The 22419-nt window shown below is 47.0% G+C and overlaps 1 protein-coding gene across 2 annotated transcripts in view; it reads left to right on the top strand.

Annotated features, from left to right (window-relative positions):
- Nucleotides 1–21464, top strand: part of NRDE2 (NRDE-2, necessary for RNA interference, domain containing) — a 45801-nt gene extending 24337 nt beyond the window's left edge. Inside the window, exons 5-14 of one of the 2 annotated variants that reach the window (XM_030883596.2) lie at nt 658–1108; nt 1877–2282; nt 3641–3774; nt 6560–6680; nt 11067–11242; nt 13527–13913; nt 14676–15604; nt 17135–17273; nt 20469–20540; nt 21059–21464. In XM_030883596.2, the coding sequence (XP_030739456.1) occupies nt 658–1108; nt 1877–2282; nt 3641–3774; nt 6560–6680; nt 11067–11242; nt 13527–13913; nt 14676–15604; nt 17135–17273; nt 20469–20540; nt 21059–21184 (2941 nt within the window). In that variant the 3' untranslated portion in view covers nt 21185–21464. Of the gene's footprint in view, nt 1–657; nt 1109–1876; nt 2283–3640; nt 3775–6559; nt 6681–11066; nt 11243–13526; nt 13914–14675; nt 15605–17134; nt 17276–20468; nt 20541–21058 lie in introns of those variants that run through there. The other variant, XM_030883597.2, reaches the window with a different exon arrangement.
- Nucleotides 21465–22419: the final 955 nt, after the last annotated feature.

Raw genomic sequence — 22419 nt, 5'->3', positions numbered from 1 at the left:
TGTGCACAGTTTTCCTTAGCTTTTGTGCACATATTCAGTAGTCTTGTGTTTAACTCTGGGGACGCCTACATGATCCATAAAAGCATTTCAGAACCCAGCCTCTTTTCCTGTAGAGGAGAAAATAGCCAAATGTAATTTTATTTGACATACTTTGTTTCAGGATTAAAAAAAGAATCTTAGACCTCTCTGTTATCTTAAGCAGGGACACAGGGCAGTACTGAGAAAAAGGGACTGGTCTAGGAGACAGATGACATAGTGTCACCTGAGGTCTCAGCGTCCTCATCTAGGAATGGTGTAAAAGAGGAGATGATTTCCGCCTTGCCTGTCACACATGATTGGGGTGTTCAAATGACACAATGTATGGGACGGTGCTGTACAAAGCTGCAGGAGAATATAAGTTACTAAGATCTGGAAGACAGGCATGATCTTAAATTCATGAGACATAAACAAAGAGTCATGTTAGAGGAATAAGTCAAACAGGCAGAAAAAGTTAGCAGCTAATCCTCGTGCTTCTCTAAATAGAAGCAGTTTGAAGGGAAGGTGAATTTGAATATATGCAGTTAACTTGCAGAACAAGAGTGTGTCTGCTGGGCCTTCAGTCATTTGGATCCAGGGCACATGTTCTCTCAGTAACTTGTTTTCTTTTTCAAATATAAGATACAAGAGGAAAGGAGACTCCTGCCTTGGCATTAACCCTAGGAAGCAGTGTATATCTTGGGAGGGGACTTCCACAGAAAAGAAGCGGTCACACAAGCATGTCGAGCGCTACTTTACAAAGAAGAGTGTGGGATTAATGAACATTGACGGAGTTGCCATTAGCAGTAAAACTGAACCTCCCTCATCAGAGTCGATCTCATTTATCCCAGTGAAGGGTGCAGAGGATGTGGTTTCCCCTGTTACAACCTGGTTGAACCCTCTGGGGATTTATGATGAAGCCACCACGCAGTGGTTGCAAGGCCGGGGTCCTTCAGAGCAAGAATCCAAGCAGCCAGATTCACAGCCCAACAGAGAGAACGTGCTTCTCAAGGCCAAGGTGGAGGAGTTTAACAGGAGGCTTTGGGAGAATCCTCGGGACATTCAGCTGTGGATGGCATTTGTTGCTTTTCAGGTAAGTATCGCTGTCCCAGTTCTCTTACCTTAGAATGACGGTCATAATTTGGGGCACTGATTTACTCTGCAGTGATTTTTGAGCTCCTAGGAGGAACCCTGGTGCCGGGCCTCTAAAGATAACTAGAATTCAGCCCTCGCCTTGAGTTTACTCAAAGCCCCGTGAGGGAGGATAAATGCAATCTGGGGTAATAAACGCTATAACATCTAATTTGGGGATGGAATGAGGGGGTGACTTGCCACTAGGGAGTAAGAAATGGCTTCCAAGGGATGGTGAAACTTGAACAGAATCGTGAAAGAACAGTAGATGCTAACCAGGCAGGGGGAGGCGTTCCTGAAATACAAACAGCACATGCGAAGTGCACAGAACTGCAAAGAGGGGCTGCCCGTGGAATGACGTAGTTAGAGCTGTGTGCTCCCCTTCTGGAACACATGGATTTGTCTTCGTCCCACTTATCTTTTTGAACCACTTATATAATTATCATATTTGTCCTACATTTGGCTGTGTTATTGGTAAAACTGGCTCTTCAGAAAAGGTTTTCAAGACATTGCATGCTAGTTATTGATACATAAATCTAAGTTTAAAATGACAGAGAGTGGATAGGTAAATTAGGTGAACTAAACTCGAGATCAAACATGTCTGAATAACAATTCATTTTGAGAGGTGAGAAACCGTTTGGGGCTTACAAGTCACTCTACAAGCAGCCTTGAAATCCTGAGGGTCCCCCACTTCCATTTGCATTTGTAAATCGGTGTTTTTGTTGTTGAGGACGAGGTCATGAGGAGTCCGGGCCTGTATGCCATCGAGGAAGGACAGCAGGAAAAGCGGAAGCGGTCCCTGAAGCTGGTTCTGGAGAAGAAGCTGGCCATTCTGGAACGGGCCGTGGAAAGCAACCCGAGCAGCGTGGATCTGAAACTTGCCAAGCTGCAGCTCTGCACCGAGTTCTGGGAGCCCTCCACTCTGGTCAAAGAGTGGCAGAAACTGATATTTTTACATCCCAACAATACAGCCCTTTGGCAGAAATACCTTTTATTTTGCCAGAGCCAGTTTAGCACCTTTTCCATATCAAAAATTCAGAGTCTTTATGGAAAATGCTTGAGTACTTTGTCTGCTGTTAAGGACGGCAGCATCTTGTCTCACCCTGAGCTGCCTGGCACTGAGGAGGCCATGTTTGGTAAGGAGATGATGACCAGATCCTCTTACGCGGGAGGAGCTGTACTTTCTTTTGGCTAACTTGAAAATGAAGATTTATTTTTGGTTTATTTTAGGAATGTCTAAATCGATAAAACTGATTTTTAAAAAAGGTATTATGACTCCTTTTGATAACAGGTTCTCCCCCTCCAGCTTCTTGGTGGTGGGGCATTAGAGCCAGTAGGGCTCGGAAAATATCACCAGACTAGAAGTTCCAACTTTTCTACTTGTTAATCAGGTAAATGTAGTCAAGTCTCTTAACTGCTTTGGCTGTTGGTGGCCTTATCTGTTGAGATGCCTGCACTGCTCATCTGACCCATTATAGCATAGGGTCTGAGGCACTACTGTGTGCGGGTTGCCCTGACTGGCTGACATCACTGATAGGTATAGGTTTTTGGTATTATTATACTGTTACCATTTTTGGCAGGTCCTGAAGGAGACTAGAATATAAATTTTGTCCAGTAATGAGGCACGGGAGACTGCATGTTATACAGGAGCTGGAGAGTGTCACTCTTGACTTGAATCCTGAGTTTGCCCTTCATGGGTTCTGGTGTGACCTTGGATAGGTTCCTTAACCTGTTTGAGCTCTAGTTTCTCCCTCAGCAGCAATAGTACAATGCCTGCTTTACCTGATTGTTGCGCACGTCAGCTGAGATAATATATGGTGAGTCTAGCTCAGGGTCCGGCATGTAGCAGGCGTTTATTTGATCAAATCCCTGCTATCGAATAGTGCTGCTAATTTCTAAAGATAGAAATATATTGCTCTAGAAATAATAAGCATTTACTCCACTGACTTAAAAGAGTCTCATGTTTGATATCCTTTGTGATGAGCTCAAATAGCTTAATGGTATTTAGTAGATGGAATTGTACCACAGTTTAAATGAACTGAAATTTTCAAACATGGAACCCTGATTTGTTTACAGCGGACTGAGTACACCATGAAAATTGCTGGTGAATAATGCCATCTAGTGATCAGTTGAGTACAGATCTTTGCTTTCTCATAAGAAATCTATGACGCCATCCTTTTCCTAGAATTTTTCTCGTATTAATGAGCTTTGAGTATTTGATAACCAATATTCAGACCATCCTCTTGCCTTATTTTATTGTTACTATTAGTACTTTGTGATAGTTTCACATAAAAATGAGAATGTACTTTCATTGCAGTACCATCTGAGTCCTTTAAAATCAGGACATGTATGTCTCACAGCTTTGAAAATATTAAGTCACTAAATTTCAGGGAAAAGATGTTCTGGGTGTTGAACTGCATGTCTGTAGGAGTTATGTTCTCTCCCTTTTTGGGTGTTAACCAGGGTTCTCCCCCTTTGCTCTCCCTGCCTGCAGCCCTCTTTCTTCAGCAGTGCCACTTTCTGCGGCAGGCTGGTCACTCCGAGAAGGCCGTCTCTCTGTTCCAGGCCATGGTTGACTTCACCTTCTTCAAACCCGACAGTGTGAAAGACCTGCCTACCAAAGGACAGGTGCGAGTCCTGCTTGAGTCCCCCCCACCCCGTCTCCATCTCTATCTCTCTCCCCCTCTCCCTCTTTCGTGGGGGTGTGTGGATAATGGGAGGTGGTGGTCGTATTTTTAGAATATTTATATCCTCCTTTACATCAGTCCTGTTGAGGATTGTTCCTCAGAAATATTCTGGCAATGCAAGGAAAATTCCATAATGAAAGTAGTGAAACATGGAGAGAGGAAAGACGATCCCTCTGCCTCCCCAAATATAAAGGTTCACTTATGTTCCTTTTTTTCCCTTACTTAACTGCCCGTGTTTAAGTGCTAGTTGCCCCCGCCCTCCAGGCAGGCAGTTGTCATGCCCTGTAAACTGTGGTCCTCTCTCCTGCTTGCGTGCACTCTAATCTGGGTCTCGCGTCTCTCTCCCGGTTAACCTTTCCACCACCTAAAATCTTGCTGGAGTTGCAAGTGGAGTTGCAAGCACATTGGATTGGTGCTTTGTCAACACCGATCCTAACTGGGGGTGGGTAGGGCTGGGGGGGTTAGTCATTTAGAAGATGAGTGAACATTGCCAATATTCGTGATGTGAAGCAATAAAAAAAACTAACTGTAGAACTATCCAAATAAGACAACCTTCTTTTCCCTTTTTCCACTCAAGAAAACTGAGTTTTCTACTCAGCAAAGAGGGTCTGATGAGAGATGGATTGGACATCTGAATTTATGGTGAACTTTCAAAGGTCTTTGGTGACAGGCTGTGGTCTCCATCTTGTGGAGTTTTCATGAACTGCCTGTAAAGACTTTTTATCATCCTTATTTTTAACCTTTTTTTCCTAGACAAAATTGGGTTAAAGAATATTGGTTAGTATTGGTATAACTGATTATTAGTATAATAAGCCAGATAGCACAGTTACTTTAAGACACGTTTTGCTGTTTGAAGAACCTGCTGTGCCGCAGAAGTGGTTCTTAACCTCTCTGTGGAGCCTGGGGTGTGTGCTGGGGGTCAGGAACAGAATTTCCCTCACCCCCACCCCTCTGCTGACACCCTCTGGGGTGGGAGCAGTTGCTGATGGGCTTGGGGGGCGCTGCCCAGGACAGAAGCATCACCCAGGACTGGCCCACGCACTTGAGGCTTTAAATACTCTGGAGGGCATGACCACACCTCAGCTTAACACGTGTTCCCAGCACACGGTAGGGACCAGTGCTTGTTGGCACAGAGCTGACGGTGGTGGGCACCCAGTGAATAAGAGATCTGTGATTTCAAAGCATGTGTATGACAACTTTGAAGCTTTTGTTTAATGACATTCCATACCTTTGTAACTGAGAGACATTGTTACCATAAACAGAGTAGTACAACAGAAAACAGGCAGAGTCTGGGATTACTGGTCTTCTGTGGAATAAATGAATTGGTTATAACCATTCATCACACTTAAAAAAAAAAAAACAAACCTTCTTTTTCTTGACTGCGCTTCTGCCATCCCTTCTTATTATAAGAGCAAATCCTGTAAAGAGGGAGTGTAGTCCTCGCGGTTCCCCTGGCCGAGGTGGCTGCCTGCACTCGAGCGCAGGGCCTGGCCCTCCTGTGGCTCTCCTGGTTGCAGACTGGGGCTCAGGCTGCGTCATCCTGCCGCTCCTGCCCTTTGAAGCCTGCTCGTTCTTCTTCAAGAGGTTTCTTGCAAAAGCTTTCATTGAACAGGTTACTGGCTCACTTTTTTTTTTTTTAAATATTTATTTATTTATTTGGTTGCACTGGGTCTCCTTAGTTGCGGCTTGCCAGCTCCTTTAGCTGCAGCTCACGGACTCCTTAGTTGTGGCATGCCATCTCTTAGTTGCGGCATGTGGGATCTAGTTCCCTGACCGGGGATCGAACCCAGGCCCCTGCATTGGGAGCGTGGAGTCTTAACCACTGCACCACCAGGGAAGTCCCTACTGGCCAACTTTCAAAGTCCCGATTGTCAGGTGATGACATATTCAGTTTCCTGTTCATGGAAGTGTTCACGTTTGTTCCATAGGGAATTGCTGCTGCCAAACTGCCCCCACACGCTGCAGGCCTGGTGGCCAGATGACTGAGGGAGGGACCAGGCTTTACCCTGCAGGCCTGTTTGTTCGCTGGGTGCCAGCCATGTTCAGCTGTCTCCCAGCAAACATTTATTGAGTCCCTCCTGTGTGTTGGGCACAGTGCCAGGTGCTGGGAATTTACTGTAATTGAGATGTGGTCCTGACCTCAAGAGCTCACAGTCTGTCCTGTTAAAACTTTGGTAATATAATATTGTAAATCAACTGTCATTCTATTTAAAGAAAAGACTTTGATTCTCCTTCCCCTCCAAAGGTCTTGAAAGCAACATGACTTCAGGTATCAGTTAGGGGGCCCAGTGGCATTCAGGGAACTGGCAGTGCCACTGTCCCTGGTCAGACTGGCCTACCAGGGTCAGAACCGGCAAATCGTCCTTCTTCCACCCAGCTGCAGGTCCCTCTTCGTGGGCTTGGCCGGTCTTTCTGTAACTAACCTCAGAGGTGTCGTCCCATCACCTTGTGCCATGTTCTGTTTGTTAGAAGCCGCTGGGCCCACCCCACACTCAAGGGTGTGAATACTTCAAGGCAGGGGAGGGCCACGGGGGCCTCTCTTGGTGGCTGCCTGTCACACGAATTGTTTTTTCTGTTTTGTGTATCGTATATCTACTCCCAGGACTGATGACAGGCAAGATTTCAAGAATCATAAGCCCCTCTTATGCCAGTCAGCACTGATTTTGCCCAGTGACTTAGCAGTTCTGTACAAGGTAGGCTAACCTCTGTGTCTTAAACCTGAACAGGTAGAATTCTTTGAGCCCTTTTGGGACAGTGGAGAGCCCAGGGCCGGGGAGAAGGGCGCCCGAGGCTGGAGAGCGTGGATGCAGCAGCAGGAGCGGGGCGGCTGGGTGGTCGTCAGCCCAGGTAAGGCGCCTCTCAGTTGAGATGCTCTGCCTTTTCCTTCCAGAATTTGTTTTCACGTCTTCACGGGTTATTTGTTTGTAGGTGTGAGCTATTTATCAGTAGCTTAAGAACACTGTGCAAACATCAAAGTGTCAAAAACTCATGAAGTAACTGACCTGGGAGAAAGACTGTTTCTTCCCCTTAGAGATTTTAAAGCAGTTGACTGCCGTGCCCTCCTTTAGTCCATACACTCTTGAGGGTTGAATTTCTTTCCAGAGGAAGTAATTTTCATTTTGTAGGTTGCTTCTGATTAGTAATTTTGTTACTAATCCCCTGCTCTCCCTCCTCCCATTTTTGTGTGTGTTTAAGACTGTCTTTTCGTTTTCTTGGCAATGTACAGACCAACAGATTATTTGAAAAATACTTGCCTTTTTAGGAATACTATAATTATTAACTAGCATTTATACAGTAGTCATCCTAAGTGACTCCAAAGTATTTTCCAGATTTGTATTCTTCAAGACAGCATTGACCAACAGAAATATAATTCAAGTCACATATGTAACTTCACATTTTCTGGTAGTCACGTTAAAAAAGTGAAAAGAAAGAGGTGAAATTAATTTTGATAATGTTATTTTGTTTAACCTAGTATATCAGAACATGAACATTTCAACATGTAATCAATTTAAACAAATTAATGAGATATTTTGCCTTCTTTTTTTCCCATACAAAGACTTTGCCATCTCGTGTATATTTTATACTTACAGCACATCTCAGTTCAGACCAGCCACTTTCAGGTGCTTGATAGCCTCATACTGTGGCTACTGAATTGGACAGCACATCTCTCAGCTATTCAGGAATTGCTTCACTTTCTGGTTTTGTTGAAAGTGTGAGGGGGAGAGAGCCCAGACTCGGCCAGCCTCTTCTCACAGGTGTGACTTTTCTGGGCCTTGGTTTCTTCATCCGTGGCATGGAAGCTTTGGATTAGCTAAGGTCTGCGTGGCAGCGCAGAGCTCCAGGCCAGGTGGCATCCCTGCCTCCACTAAGGCAGGTTGGGTGGGAGGGACCGTCAGGTGTTTGGGGTGACTCTGCTCTGGGCAGCACTGTCTGGTGATGGTCATGCTTCACCTATGCTGTCAAAGGCTCAGCTGTTTTGACTTCTCTTGAGTGTCCTTTCCTAAAAGAACTGGCACTGTTCTTCAGGCTGACCTCAGTGGTTTCATATATGAAAACAATAACATGCAGGGAAAAATGGAAGTAGGTGTTGCACTTTTAGCCACTGAGTCTGCGAGACCACATGAAGAATTACGAACATAGGTCTTTGGGTAATAAATCTTCTTTCTCTGAGTGACCGACTCAGCATGGTTCTGTGTTTTCAGCTTGTTTTTGTTTCTGTGTTTTGTGAATGAGCAAGACTCTTAGACTGCATGGAATCTACGTTCTAAAGTTTACCGTATTCTGCAGTTCTATGAGGATAGAGTTCTCATAGCAGTGTCCAGAGACCAAGTTAACATTACTTCTCTGATAAATGTCCAAATGTCTAATCGTCACTCATAATCAGATGTAAAGTTAATTTTCTCAGAAAGGTAACCCCAGTGTTGAAACCTTGATTTTTAGTATCAAGTTAGGGACATATGTTGGTGCTAATATTCCTGCAAAGTTTCCATTATAGAGAAAATTCAATGAATTTCTTTCTAATGAATATAATGGGAGTACGCAAAACCCCAGCAGCATCAGGAGAAAGGTTGAAAGATTCTTGTTTTCAGAAAACTAGTGGATAATTATTTTTGGTTTTGTTTTATTTTTAAGTTTTTGGTTCATCAGGACAGGGCTGGCATTTAGAGAGTGGCTGGTGTTTCTCATTGATTCTGAAGTACTTCTTCATATGGTACAACTTATTTCTCCTTGCTTACCCTCGCTTCCTGTTAGGCTGTGATTGTTACGTATATACATCTGTCCACAACCATGTAACTTTTTGAATTACTGATGTAATAAATTCTGGTATCTAAGTCTGATATGTAGCTCACAAGGGTAATTTCTCTTATAGTAAGTTTCTCAGCGTGATTAAAGGATTACTTCAAATGTAGACCTTTAGAAGAAGGTGATAAATAGTTAAATTTGTTTTCTTCTTTGAGGAATTCAGAAGAGCATTGGGTAGAATATTGGGTTTTAAATGCTGGTACACGTATCATGCATTTCGATTTTTTGAGATTTTTGCTTGTTTGTTATTTATTTTGAAATACTTATAAACTCACAAGAAGTTGGGAAAAAAAATACACAGGGAGGTTTTGTGCACCCTTCACCCAGCTGCCCCCAGTGGTAGTGCTGCAGACAGTAGCACAGCCAGGAAATCGATGCTGGTACAATCCACAGAGTTTATTCAGATTTCACTGGTTTGACAGGCACTCGTCTTTGCCTGTGTTTGTTTCGTACTTTACGGTTTTACCACATGTGCAGCTTCACGTAACCACAATCAAGATACAGAACCACTGCATCGCCACAGGGCCCCCTATGCTGTACCTTTCTTGCCACACCTCCTCCCCGCTCCCCCCACTCCTACCACTGATCTGTTCTCCATGTCTATTATTATATTACTGTGTTATTTCACCTCTGTTTATATAAATGGGATCACATGGCATGTAACTCTTTTCAACATTTTTTATTGTAAAACACACACAAAATTTACCATCTTAACTATTTTTAATTGTACAGTTCAGTGACATTAATTACATTCAGACACTTGTGCGACCATCATCACCTCTATCCATCTCCTCAACTTTTTCATTTTCTCCAGCTGCAACTCTATACCCATTATTAACTCTCTATTCCTCTCCTCTCTCCCTAGCCCCTGACAGCCACCACTCTACTTTCTGTCTCTATGAATCTGACTACTTTAAGAACGTCATATAAGTGGAATCATTCAATATTTGTTGTTCTGTGATTGCTTATTTCACTTAGTGTAATGTCTTCAGGGTTCATACAGTATGAAGCATGTGTCAATATGTCTTTGCTTTTTAAGGCTGGATAATTTTCCGTTGTATGTATACACCACATTTTATTTCTCTCTCCATCTATGGATGGACACTTGGATTGCTTCACCTTTTGGCAGCTGTGAATAATACTGCTGTGAACGTGGATACACAAACACCTGTTTGAGTCCCTGCTTTCAGCTCTTCGGGGTGTATACCCAGAAGTGGAATTGACAGATCATATGGTAGTTCTGGGTTTGATTTTTGAGGATCCATCATACTGTCTTCCACATCAGCTGCACCATTTTACATCCCCACCACCAGTGCACGAGGGTTCCAGTTTCTTCACATCCTCACTAACAGTTGTTTTCTGTGTAACTTTTTAAGATTGCCTTTTACTTACTTAGCAGAATTCCCCTGAGATCCGTCCACACTGTTGCATGTGTCAGCAGTTTCTTCATATTTATTGCTTAGCAGTGCCCATGGCATAGATGTACCACAGTTTGTTTCTCTGTTCACCCTCTGTAGGACAGTTGGATTGTTGCCAGTTTTTGGCTATTATGAATAAAACTGCTGTGGGCATTAATGTATAGGTTTTTGTGTGAACATAGGTTTTCATTTTTCTGGGATCAGCACGAGGAATACAGTTTCTGGGTCTTACGTTAAGTGCAGTTTAGTTTTATAAGAAACCGCCCAACTGTTTTCTGGGTGGCTGCACCATTTTACATACTCTGTTTGTTTATTTTTAAATATTGAACTTTACAGAAGACTCAGACTTTTTTCCTTTCCTATTCTGCATGTTCAGAGTTAGGAAACAAAGTGAAATAAAGTATAGGATATCTTGGCTTGCTTTTTTTTTTTAAAAAAAGTAAACATGTGTCATAATCATAGGGCCACTGGCTAAAAATTCTGATGGCTTAAGAAAATCTAAAGCAATGCTCTCATTAAATGTCATTTAGCATTCTAGAAGTGTGTTGTACAGTACAGTAGCCACTAGTGACACGTGGTTATTTTAATTAAAATTAGTTAAAATGAAATAAAATTTAAAATTCAGTTATTCTACCAGCTGCATTTCAAGTGCCCAGTAAGTCACTTGTAGCTGGTAGCTATCATATTACTCAGCGCAGAATTGGAACACTTTCGGCATCACAGAAAGTTCCACTGGGCAGTGCTGTCCTAAATATGTATCATTCCCATTTTAATTGCTGTGATAGCATTAACAATCATCTGATTTCACCGGCTAACCTGCCGTTTTTTCCTGGGAACCTGAGTGATTATGGGAGAGTCTGTAAATGCCACTGAGTGTCGCAGAAGGCTGGGCCTGGGTCTTACCTTGGCCTTCCAGGTGCCCACCTCTGTAGCTGGAACCAGCAGGTAGATTTAAGTGTTGATGGTGGCTTTGTTTGCTGGTTAGGTGTCTAGAAGTTTGATTCTTGCCTAGATGATGACGATGATGAACCAGAAGACGACGACCAGGAAATTAAAGATAAGACTCTGCCCAGGTGGCAGATCTGGCTTGCTGCTGAGCGGTCCCGAGACCACAGACACTGGCGGCCGTGGCGCCCTGAGAAGACCAAGAAGCAGGCGGAGGAAGACTGTGAGGACCCGGAGAGGCAGGTGAGCGCTGCCTCCCGCGGGGTCTTTGCTCTGCCCCCGTTCCCCTTGGGGTTTGGCTCCCCGGAAGGAGTATGCTGGGCTCTCTGGGCACCTGCCTGGCTTGGGAGGTTCTAGCCTGCTCCTGCCTACGGAAACTCCCCTCTTTCCCGGAAACCGGGGAGACTTTCACTGGCTGCTAGTGATGGGGGAGCATCGAGGCACTCGACCTGATAGTTCTTGTCCCCGAGGAGGAGGGTCGGCTCTGGTGGTCCCCCCTTCTGGAGATTGTCTTCCAGGTTATTCAGTTAGTTTTTCACACGGAAGCCTGGGGGCTCAGGGTTTAAAAGCATGGAGTCACTGTCCTAGATTCTTCAACTGTGTCCACTTTCCCCACCCTACTCTTGGATCCTTAAAGATGGGTGGGTGGGTGTGACTCCGGAAGACAAGAGGGACAGGAATGTAGAGGCTGTGTTGGGACGGTGGGTGTCCAGCTCATCTTGCTGGGGAGGAAGTAGCATCTGTTGGGCACCTGTGCTGCCAGGCACTCAGGTTACGTCCCTCACGGCTGTTGCGTGGCTTGGCGCCTGCTACTCTGTGCCCAGTGGCCAGCAGCTTTGGAAGTTTTACATTAAACGAAAGGAAGAGATTCTATTTTGATACCTGGAATTGAGCCACTTTGACAAGATACCTACTACAGTCGACCCTTAAACAACGAGAGGGTTAGGGGCACCGAGCAACTGAAAATCCGAGTAAAACTTTGCAGTCAGCTCTCCGCATCCGTGGTTCCACAGCTGCGGATTCAACCAGCCACGGGTCATGGGGTCCTGTGGGACATGTTTAGTTAAAAAATGCATGTGTAAGTGGACCCGCCCAGTTCAAACCCGTGCTCTTCAAGCGTCTACTGTGTGCTGCTTGGCACGCGACAGGTCACAAGTACAGTCTGAGAGGTTTTACAGCAGCAAGGCTCCTGAGCTTTGACCCGCTCGCTCCCTACAAATCACGTGCCGTGAGAGTGGAGACTTTTCCCGTTTCTGTCACTGCTGCATCACCAGTGCCTGGACGAGGCTTGCCCAGTGGTGAGCGCTCAGTTAGTAGTCCTGGATGTGGAGAGTGATGCCAGAGCTTCGCCTCCAGGCAGAGGGATCAGCAGGAGTGAAGGAACCAGAGGGCTGGGGATGTTCGAGGAGTGGCCAGAATGAGAAAACAGAATTGGGAGGAAGGACGGAGGTGGCCTCTGGGCAGGAGGGAAGGGCCAGCGCCCAGGGGAATGGCTGCTCATGCGGTGACCTTCGACCTTCTGAGGCGAGCCTGCCTGTGAGGTCCCCGCCCGCCCGCCGAGCTGAAGTTTTCAGGCAGGGTGGGTGGGCTCGGTCTTTGGTGTTTGATGGCTTTACAGAGTTCATGGTCACCCTTCAGAAGTTAGTTCTCAAGGCTCAGCACTTTGGCGGTTTCCCGGAACCTCATTTTTGGAGGAACCTACTGCCGCGAACAATTTCTCTAGAAATAGAGATTTTTTTCTCTAGTCAAAGCCTGGAGGAGAAAAAGCTTTCTGATTAGTTGATGGTTTTGATGAGCTGAGTCCCAGGTAGTCCACTTTTATTGTGCTCGTGTTTTGATTTCCTCTTTGCTGAGGGCCACAGAGACCAGTCAGATAAGCAGGACCTGAGACACAGTGTAGTCCCCGTGGCCTTACATTTTAAAGTTATTACGCGAAGTCAGCTACAAACAGTTACAGTCCGTATTAGGCTCTTACAATTGCTTTCAGCATGGTCCGTTGCTCCTGCAGTTTCCTTTTTACTGTGCTGCTGTTTGTGTATTTTTGAGCGTATTTTTCATTTCCTGAAGCAATTTTATACAAAGAAACCACAAAGTAGTAAAGTTCTTCTATCTTAAAATAAAAATTTTTCACAATTGTAACTTATCAGAGTAACTAGAAAAGCAATTTTGTGTGTTCTCAGAAATGCATGTAAAGAAAAAGAAGTGAATGTGATTTTAGATTTCCTGTGAATCCGTTAGGAGACTTTGAAAGTTTCCACTTTGGTGTCCCCTCCTGTGGAGGATTCCCAGGAAGTGTGAGATGCTGCCGGCGCTGCAGGACCCCTGGCACTCACCCTCCTGCCCTCAGCTTGCCTTGGGAGGCCTCTAGCTTTTTTGCGCCTTGCAGACAGCCTAGCTCCTGTCTGTTTAAAATTTAATTTGAATAATGTTGACTCGTAAGTATATTCCTCTAAAAAGAATTGTGGAAAAAAATGTGAAGGCTTTTTTGTTTGTTGCATTCGGTCACATGATTTTGTCTTTGTTGCAGGTGTTGTTTGATGATATTGGACAGTCTCTGATCCAGCTTTCCAGCCCGGATCTTCAGTTTCGGCTGATTGCAGCCTTTCTGCAGTTCTTGGGTGTGCCTTCCGGCTTCAGCCCTCCGGCCTCCTGCCTCTATCTGGCCATGGATGAGAACAGCATCTTTGACAATGGACTTTATGATGAAAAGCCCTTGACTTTTCTCAACCTTTCATTTTCTGGCGTCAGCTGTATCGGACGCACAGACCAGCTGGGTTGCCGGCACTGGACCAGGGGTCACAGTCGAGAGGGCGAGGAGTTCATCCGCAACATCTTCCACCTCGTGATGCCTTTGTTTTCAGGCAAGGAGAGGTCTCAGCTCTGCTTCTCCTGGTTACAGTACGAGATTGCAAAGGTAACTCCAGCCTCCTCCTCCCCTGTGTGAGGACCTCATTTCCCGTCGCTGTTTGTCAGTGGGATGGCCAGGCTCTTGGTGTTCTTCAGGGCTCTGGGCCACAGCACCTCCTCCTTCGGGGACCCAAAGGCACCGGGTGTGCGGCTGCCCCTTCTGAGGGGCCACGGGGAAGAGGAGGAAGGTGGGAGTGAGTCCAGCGCGCTATTTGTTGTGTTGACTCTTTATTACCGGATGTCTGTGATTATGTGAGCAGTTAGTGTTAAGGACCAAGCTTAAGCTTAAGCCAGGTTAGAGGATTTAGGGGCTTATTAAAATAGAGAAAATAAGCTACTTATGCTGCTCTTCATTATCTGCTAGAAGTTCATCTAGGGTTGACTCCTCTGCCCTCTGCTGGCCACCGGTTAGTATTGAATTATAAAAACCAAAGTTCTGATGCTTTAATTGCAGGTTGCACACACCAGGCTGTATTATTAAAATAGTGCCTGGTAAAATTTGGTGGTCATCTGTCTTTGGAGAAGAGCATGTGGAGTATATAAGCCTTCTTTGTAGGGATTTCAGATGGAAACCTAGATGTGTTCATTTTGGGGCTCCTGTGGCCCTGGTGGAATCCTGATTTGTTTCTCGGAGAGCCTAAGTGTTTAGCAGACACGTGATAAAGGAAGGCAGTGAAGAGCCTTGTGTGGCTTCCTGCAGCTGACAGTACGAAGGGATGTCTTTAATATCACAGAGCACTTGGAGTCATTCTTTTCTTTTTACCTTTAGGTCGTTTGGTGTCTGCGCACTAAAAACAAGAAGAGATTAAAATCACAAGGAAAGAACTGCAAAAAACTAGCCAAGAATCTCCTCAAGGAGCCAGACAACCGCAACAATTTTTGCCTCTGGAAGCAGTATGCGCATCTGGAGTGGTTGCTCGGCAACACAGAGGATGCCAGAAGAGTTTTCGATACAGCGCTCGGCATGGCAGGGAGCAGAGAACTGAAGGACCATGAGCTGTGTGAGCTCGGTCTCCTCTACGCCGAGCTGGAGGTGGAGCTGTTGCCGGACGTGAGAGGGGCTGCCCCAGCCCGAGCCATTCACGTATTGACCAGACTGACCGAGAATGGGGCCTACGGGCCCTACACCGGGCAAGTCTTGGCCGTTCACATTTTGAAAGCTCGGAAGGCTTATGAACACGCGCTGCAGGACTGTTTGGGGGAGAGCTGTGTCTCTGATCCAGCTCCCGCCGATTCCTTTAGCCGCCTGATTAGCCTGGTTAAATGCTTTATGCTCTTCCAGTATTTGACCATAGGGATCGACGCTGCTGTGCGGATATATGAGCAGGTATTTGCGAAACACAAGGTCTCTGTTTCCGCAGAGGGCCCTGGTCTGGAGGGCAGTGCCAGCCCCCCGAGCCTGAGCAGTGTCCTTGAGGCCGTCACCCTGATGCACACGAGCCTGCTTAGATTCCACATGAAAGTCGCCGTCTACCCTCTGGCTCCTCTGCGAGAGGCTCTCTCGGAGGCTTTAAAGTTGTATCCGGACAACCAGGTTCTTTGGAGGTCGTATGTACAGATTCAGAATAAGTCCCACAGTGCCAGTAAGACCAGAAGATTCTTCGATGCGATCACCAGGTCTGCCAAACCCTTGGAGCCGTGGTTGTTCGCAATTGAAGCTGAGAAAATGAGGAAAAGACTAGTGGAAACTGTGCAGAGGTAATTACAGAGCATCTTGTCTGTGTGTCCAGAAACCTTTATGCAATGCTTGCCATGTTCCCACCACCCACTCGGCCTCCAGAATACAGAAGTGAATGCGGCCTGGGCCTGGAACGCCTGCCGGGGGGTTTCTCCGTGTTGTAGAAAAACATGGTGAAAAAGGAATGAGAGACTTGCAAGTAGCAACACCTTTCGTCAGAGGCTCCCGTGGCTGTCTCCTTAGGCCGTGCTTTTTGGGATCCCTGAGCATTGCTTACGGTGCATGAGTGGTGACTGCCAGGTCTTCAGGTGTCTGAGAAGGTGTAGTAAAAGCATGGGGGTAAGAACACAGGCTCTGGAGTTGGAATCTGGAGTCAAATCCCAGCTCTTCCACTTAGCAGCTGTGTGATCTTGGACAAGTCAGTTCATGTCTCCAGTAGGTTCCCCCTTCTGTAAAATGGGAATAAAGACCTGCCTCAGAGGGTTGCTGGGAAGGGTGAGTATCGAGCACAAAGAGAGTGCAGACTAATTACTAGCCTCTGTTATTATTACTGATGATAACAGTGTCATGTTTTAAATGTTTTGGTTTTTTTTTTTGGATACAGTATTTTATATCTGAAGGTTAAACGACAGGCTTGGGAACATATTGGCTTAGGCATCATTGTTCCTTCCAGAAGCTTTGTTGTTACTTCACTCTGACCTTAGAAATCGAGTGTTCAGAATTGCCTCTGAATAGTATTTCTTTCTCTTTTTTTAAATAAATAATTTTTAACTTTTATTTCCTTCCTTTCTTTCTTTCCCTTCCTTCCTTCCTCCGTCCGTCCCTCCCTCCGTCCGTCCCTCCCTCCGTCCGTCCCTCCCTCCCTTCTTTCTCCGTTGGGTCTTCGTTGCTGCACGCGGGCTTTCTCTAGTTTCATTGCGGTGTGCGGCTTCTCACTGTGGTGGCTTCTCTTGTTGCGGAGCACAGGTTCTAGGTGCGTGGGCTTCAGTAGTTGTGGCTCGTGGGCTCTAGAGCGCAGGCTCAGTAGCTGCGGTGCAAGGGCTTAGTGGCTCCACGGCACGTGGGATCTTCCCGGACCAGGGATCGAACCTGTGTCCCCTGCGTGGGCAGGCAGATTATTAACCCCTGAGCCACCAGGGAGGTCCAGAATAGTATTTCAGTTTACTTGTTTTTTACTTCTTCCATCAGGATTTTATTCACTCTACTTTCAACTGAAAGGTCTTTCTTTCCCATAGGGTAGAATTTGCACTCTGCTGATGAAAGGGTAGGTTTTCCTTAGAAAACAGAGAAGCAGGGAGTTTGTGTGCCTTCTAGGCAGACCCAGTGTGGCGGAGACACCACAGCACCCTCGACGCTGGCTTCCTCTGGCCCTGGAGGAGCCACATCATACTATATCCTGCACCCCCATGTCCCCAGACCTGGCAGCAGCACTGCCTCCGACGTGCTCAGATCCAGTTGTTGCTGACGTCAGCTGTCACTGACGTATCTCTTCCCACTGCAACGTAGGTGTGGGAAGTTGTCTTGGAGTTACATGAGCTTTTGTCTTGCAGGGTAGATGGTAGAGAGGTCTACGCCACCATTCCCGAGACCGGCCTGACACATCGGATCAGAGCCCTGTTTGAAAATGCGATGCGGAGTGACTACGGCAGCCAGTGCCCCTTACTGTGGAGGATGTATTTGAATTTTTTGGTAAGAAAAGATGCGGAGTTTTTGTGTTTATGCAGAGCTCTGCCTCCTCCTTCGTAAGTGAGCGGTGCGGGTGTCCAGCAGCCCGCACCCCTCTCAGCCTTGGCTCATCCTGTGGGCATCCTGGTGGGATGACGTCAGGTCCCTCAGGACGTGGGAGGGGTCACAAGTTGCCTTTTCTACTGGGGCCTTTGGTAGAATGATAGCGAGGAGTGATGCCTGGGCTGTTCGGTGCAGCAGAATGTCACGTGGCTTTCTCCTAGTTGATGCTGTTGAGTCAACAACTTGGAAATAGTCTAAGAGCTTTCATTTGAAAGAGACCTAAATTTGTTGCTGTTCTGCCTCTAAGAATTTCCAGGTCCTGATTCTGTTTTGTTACTAAAAGATAAGATTCAATCTGGAATGTGGTTTTTAAAATAGACCTTTCCAAAGCAACTTTGTTTTTACTTAAAAGTACCACAGTAATTGAATATGGCGAGATGCCATTTAGTTTTGTTAATGTGTTGTGCAGGCTGAAAGGTGGTTCCTGGGCTTCATTCCTGGAGTCTTGAATTGTCTTTGCCTTTGCTTAAAGGCTTGGCACTGGGCTGGGCCTCCTTTACTATAATACATCTACTGCTAAGTTGCATGCTTTTTTAGAAACAATCTTCTAGGCCACTTGAGTGTTGTTTAGCTCAAGGCTATTGAATCATATCACAGTGACCTCCATTGAATATTGTACCTTTCAGAAGTCAGGAGTGACCTTCCTGAAAAAGAAGATAAATATGTATCTCTCTGATTGTTTCCATAGGATAATTTCTCAGAAGTTGATCAAAGTATTTGAACATTTCCCATTGACATTTGACAGAGTCGGGTGTAAAGAGATACATAGAGTGTAAGTTAGGGGTTAGGAGAGGTTTGGGCCTCCCCCATCCTCTTAGAGTCCAGAATTCATCGGGGAGCACCTCCCCTGACCTCTGAAAGGCCTGAGTAGCAGGGAAGGACAGATCTCAGGACAGCACACCCAGGACAAACGGGCACAATTTTGTGGGCAGAAGTCGGCATCAAGATGAATTACCACCAAAGTTTCTGTGTTTTTAATGTTTATTCTTCAGACTCAAAAGCTCAGATTTTACGTCTTGACTCCCTCGTGTGAAATGGAAACCTTCAGAAGTCCAGACGCCAGCGTGGTGTCCGTGGGCACGCGCGGCCTGGACGCGGGCCCTGCCTGTTACCAGAGGAGGCCACTGGGGTGCAGCAGGAGGGCTGGGTTCCCACTGAGCTCCACCCCCGTGGTCAGGCCCTCACTGAAGGAGCGCGCCAGATGCTCCCTAATGGTTCCAGCGCTAACACTCTGGGAATCTAAGCCAGTGAAAGACTCTAAATTTAAAAAGAGGGAGAGCTTGCACACTTGCCAATTTAACTTCTCCGGTCTTTTTTAGGTAGAGACAAATAGGGTGAAGTGCAAACTTGTAGTACTTTCACTGAGGATCTGCCATGAGCCAAGTCTGGGTGGACTGTAGACAGAAAAATTCTTGTTGACTTAGAAAAACAGCCTGGGACCATTAAGGAATGTCTGTCTTTTTGGAAAGATTAGCATCAGACCAAGAATTAATTAGAGCAGTGAAACTCCTAGCAGTTTCTGAGGCATCTGGGTGAGCTCCTAACGCTTTGATAAACTCAGTGAAAAAATCAAATTAGGGCCAAAATGTGATGTGTAGGCTCTGAGTGCCAGGAGAGGGCAGGACGCCGTGGGGCCACTGTGGAAGGGTGTGGCTCTGGCTCCCTGGAGGAGAAACGTCACTACCACCCTTTCACCTGGCGTTTAACCCTTTCATACCTGATGCAGCAAAGGCGTTTTCCAGTGGCTGACTGATGAAGGAGATAGCAGAGGGCAGTTCTCATTTGAGGCTAGCCAACTTACGTACCTGGATTTGCTGGATTCCAGGGTTAACTGTGAGTCTTACAAATACAGTGGTTGAGAAAGTACAGGAGTACAGTTTTTCTTCTTTCAAGAACAAAGCCTTAAGTGTAGTTACTATTTTAGCAGAGGACATTGAAGTATTTTGGTGTGTGAAAAAAGGACAGCTCACACTGGCTTCTTGGGTATAAGTTCAGAGGTCCAGCCTCAGAATGGCCGAGGCTCATACCAGGGAGGGAGGCAGGAGTCCCCCGGGCCACGCGGCTGACTCTGTGGGTGGCACTGGGAGGGAGTGAGGAAGGCCTGTGCCTTGCCGGCCTGAAGGTTATCACAGATGCTGGTTACAGCCCAGAGTTCCAGTCTTCCTGACTGTGGGAGTTAACCTGAAAGATCTGAAAAGGAGGCGAGGCTGTCCTTGGTAGATAGAGGTCCTGAGCTGTGGATAGGGGTCTCTTGATGCCATCCCCCGTGTTTCTGAGAGGTCGGTCAACAGCCCTCACCGGTCTTGTCTGGACATCATGCCCTGGCTGCCTGGTAGGCAGAGCCAGCGTCCACTAGAAAGCTCTGCTGTGGGAAGGGGAAGTCTGGCGGAGGTGGGTGGGCAGGAAGCCCAGGAACAGACTTCAGCTCCGTGAGCTCGGCTTGTGCCCATTCACAGCTGCGGACGCCCGCCTGGGGAGCTGCCCGGTGGGTTGTGACTCCCTGGAGGAGGGACAGATCCCTCCCTGGGACTTGGGAGAGGCCCGGGGATATGGAGGGGAGGACACACGCTGCTCCAGCTTCCACAGCAGGTGTGGAAAAAGCGCCTGTCTGTGAGTTGATACAAGATATAAGGATTTTATATCAGTATAAAAATGTGCTTAGATGAAACACGTGCTGAATATCTGCATGCTCTCAGACTGAAATTTTTGACCCGAAATTTGCTTTTGATAAGGTTACTGATTCAGTAATCCTGGTCACCTCATTTCTCTAAGATAGTTCTCAAAAAATGGCAAGTATTAAAGCAAATATTTTCTCTGTGTAAAGTTATCACCCTCACCTCGTGCACAGGCCTCGTTCTAGGCACTCTTAGTAATGCCAGGTGTGATGGCCCAGTGATGGAGGAGATGAAAACAAGTCAGAAGTGTTAAAGGTCAACTCCAGGCCCACTGAGACACAGCAGTGGCCCCTGAGGGCATCCCGTGGTACAGGGACCCATACCACCCATCAGCCACTGTGGCAGTGCCCCGGGTGGATCAGTACCGGGATGGCCTTGGATTCTCTTTTGTCATTTTTGTATTTTTTTCCCCTTGCCTCAGGTTTCCTTAGGAAATAAAGAAAGAAGCAAAGGTGTGTTCTACAAAGCACTTCAGAATTGTCCTTGGGCAAAGGTGAGTTCTAACGGCCATGGTCTCTTCAGATTCCCAAGGACCTCCCTGCCAAGCCTCATCCAGTCAGTGTCATGGGGACAGGGCACTTCCCAGGCCTTTCCATAGTCAGAGCATCCCCTTTGGAGACGGAGGGGCATTTGTGTCCTTTCCCTGCACTGGAGCTGGCGTTTCATGGGAGCGTTGCTGTAGGCGGCTGGTGCCCAACATTTGCCCAAAGCTCAGCCCAGATGCTGAGAGCGTTGGGATCCGCGTCCCAGCTCTGCCCTGTACAGCCCAAGTCAGGAGACGTTCAGAGACCAGACTGATGGTGACCGCAGTGTCTGCCCACAGCTGCCGGCCCCACTTTGGAAAGAGAGGGTCTCACTTTGAGTTTACTCACTTTCCCTCTGCTTTTGAGTTCAGCCCTTCCTGAAGCATGTCAAGGTGTTGCTGGGTTAGGACAGCAAGGGGAGCGTGGGCTGTGGCGGGGCAGCTGGAGGGAGCGGCCGGCCGACGAGGATGTTGCTCTCCGGCCCCAGGTGCTGTACCTGGATGCCGTGGAGTACTTCCCCGATGAGATGCAGGAGATCCTGGACCTGATGACGGAGAAGGAGCTCCGGGTGCGCCTGCCGCTGGAGGAGCTGGAGCTTCTGCTTGAGGACTAGAGACCAGGAGGGGAGTGGGGCGTGCCTCCGAGGCCTCGGCGCCGGCCCCGTGGGAGCAGGAGATACCAGAAGAGACGGTGACACATGCGTGCGAGTGTGTTAAGACCTCTGCCTTTGGAGTTTCTTTCTTGATAGTTTGTGTCTGGGTTATTGGTCTCTCACCTCTTGCACATTGTGTGTGCAAATGACACAAAACCATCGTTTTGCATATTATATATGTATGTGTATATATGTGCATAGACAGGAATCATGCCAAGTGATAAATGAACCTGTCATGGTTGATGTGCGAGTTCTCGTTTGGTCCACTCTTCCCCTGCCCAGCCAGCGCCAGCCCTGCTGGGGTGAATGTACCTTCTCGGTTGGCATCCTTGGTGGTCCTGCCAGGTCTCCTGGGTCTTGCAGTCAAAAAAAAAAAAGGTCTGGTTACTCAATACTAGGACTTCCTCCCCTGGGCTGCTTAGCAGATTTTACCCTTATCATCTTCAGACCAGAGCAGTGGGGAGTCGTTTAAACCTTGGTATTCTCACCTGTATCAAATGTGTTAAGTTCTCATTACTCCCTGAACCCTATTCAGTGACGTCCTCGACTACGGCCTGAGCAGCCAGCGTCGCTTGGGAGCAATGTAGACCCTCAGGCCCCTCCCCAGCCCTGCTGTCAGAACCTGGGCTCTAACAGGACGCCCTGTTAGGGGACTTTGTGTGTACGTTACCGTGTAGAAAGCACTGCCTGAACAAATAAGGACTCCGCTGCCGGGGAGCTCACCAGCAGCCAGTCGTGGAAAATGGAGCGAGCTCCTTCCTACCAAACCCAGTGCTGCCTGTGACACGTGCCGGAGGTGGCTTTCAGCGGTGTTGGCCACGCTCTCGTTTTGATTTCCAGGAACTGAGTTACATTTGACAGAGAGGAAATTGCTTTATCTTCTCTGAGGTCCTGCTTTTTAAAAAGTGGACAGCTTCTCTCTGGCTTTTTTTTTTTTTTTTAAATCATGCTCTCTAGAATTGCTGAAAGCATATTTCCTTGGCACCTCATCCAGAAAGGCCACTGCTGTGGCATAGAATTTTGGCTAGAAATCGATGGACACTGGTTGGGAAAAAGCAGCAGAGGGCAGCACAGCTACAGCAGCGGTCCCCGACCTTTTTGGCACCAGGGACCGGTTTTGTGGAAGACAGTTTTCCCACAGAAGGTGGGGTGCGGGGAGGGAGATGGGGGATGGTTCAGGCCCCAATGCGAGCAGT

This window comes from Globicephala melas, chromosome 2 (genome assembly GCF_963455315.2).
Source record: "Globicephala melas chromosome 2, mGloMel1.2, whole genome shotgun sequence".
NCBI classification, from domain to species: Eukaryota; Metazoa; Chordata; class Mammalia; order Artiodactyla; family Delphinidae; genus Globicephala; species Globicephala melas.
This window is presented reverse-complemented; position numbering and strand designations above follow the sequence as displayed.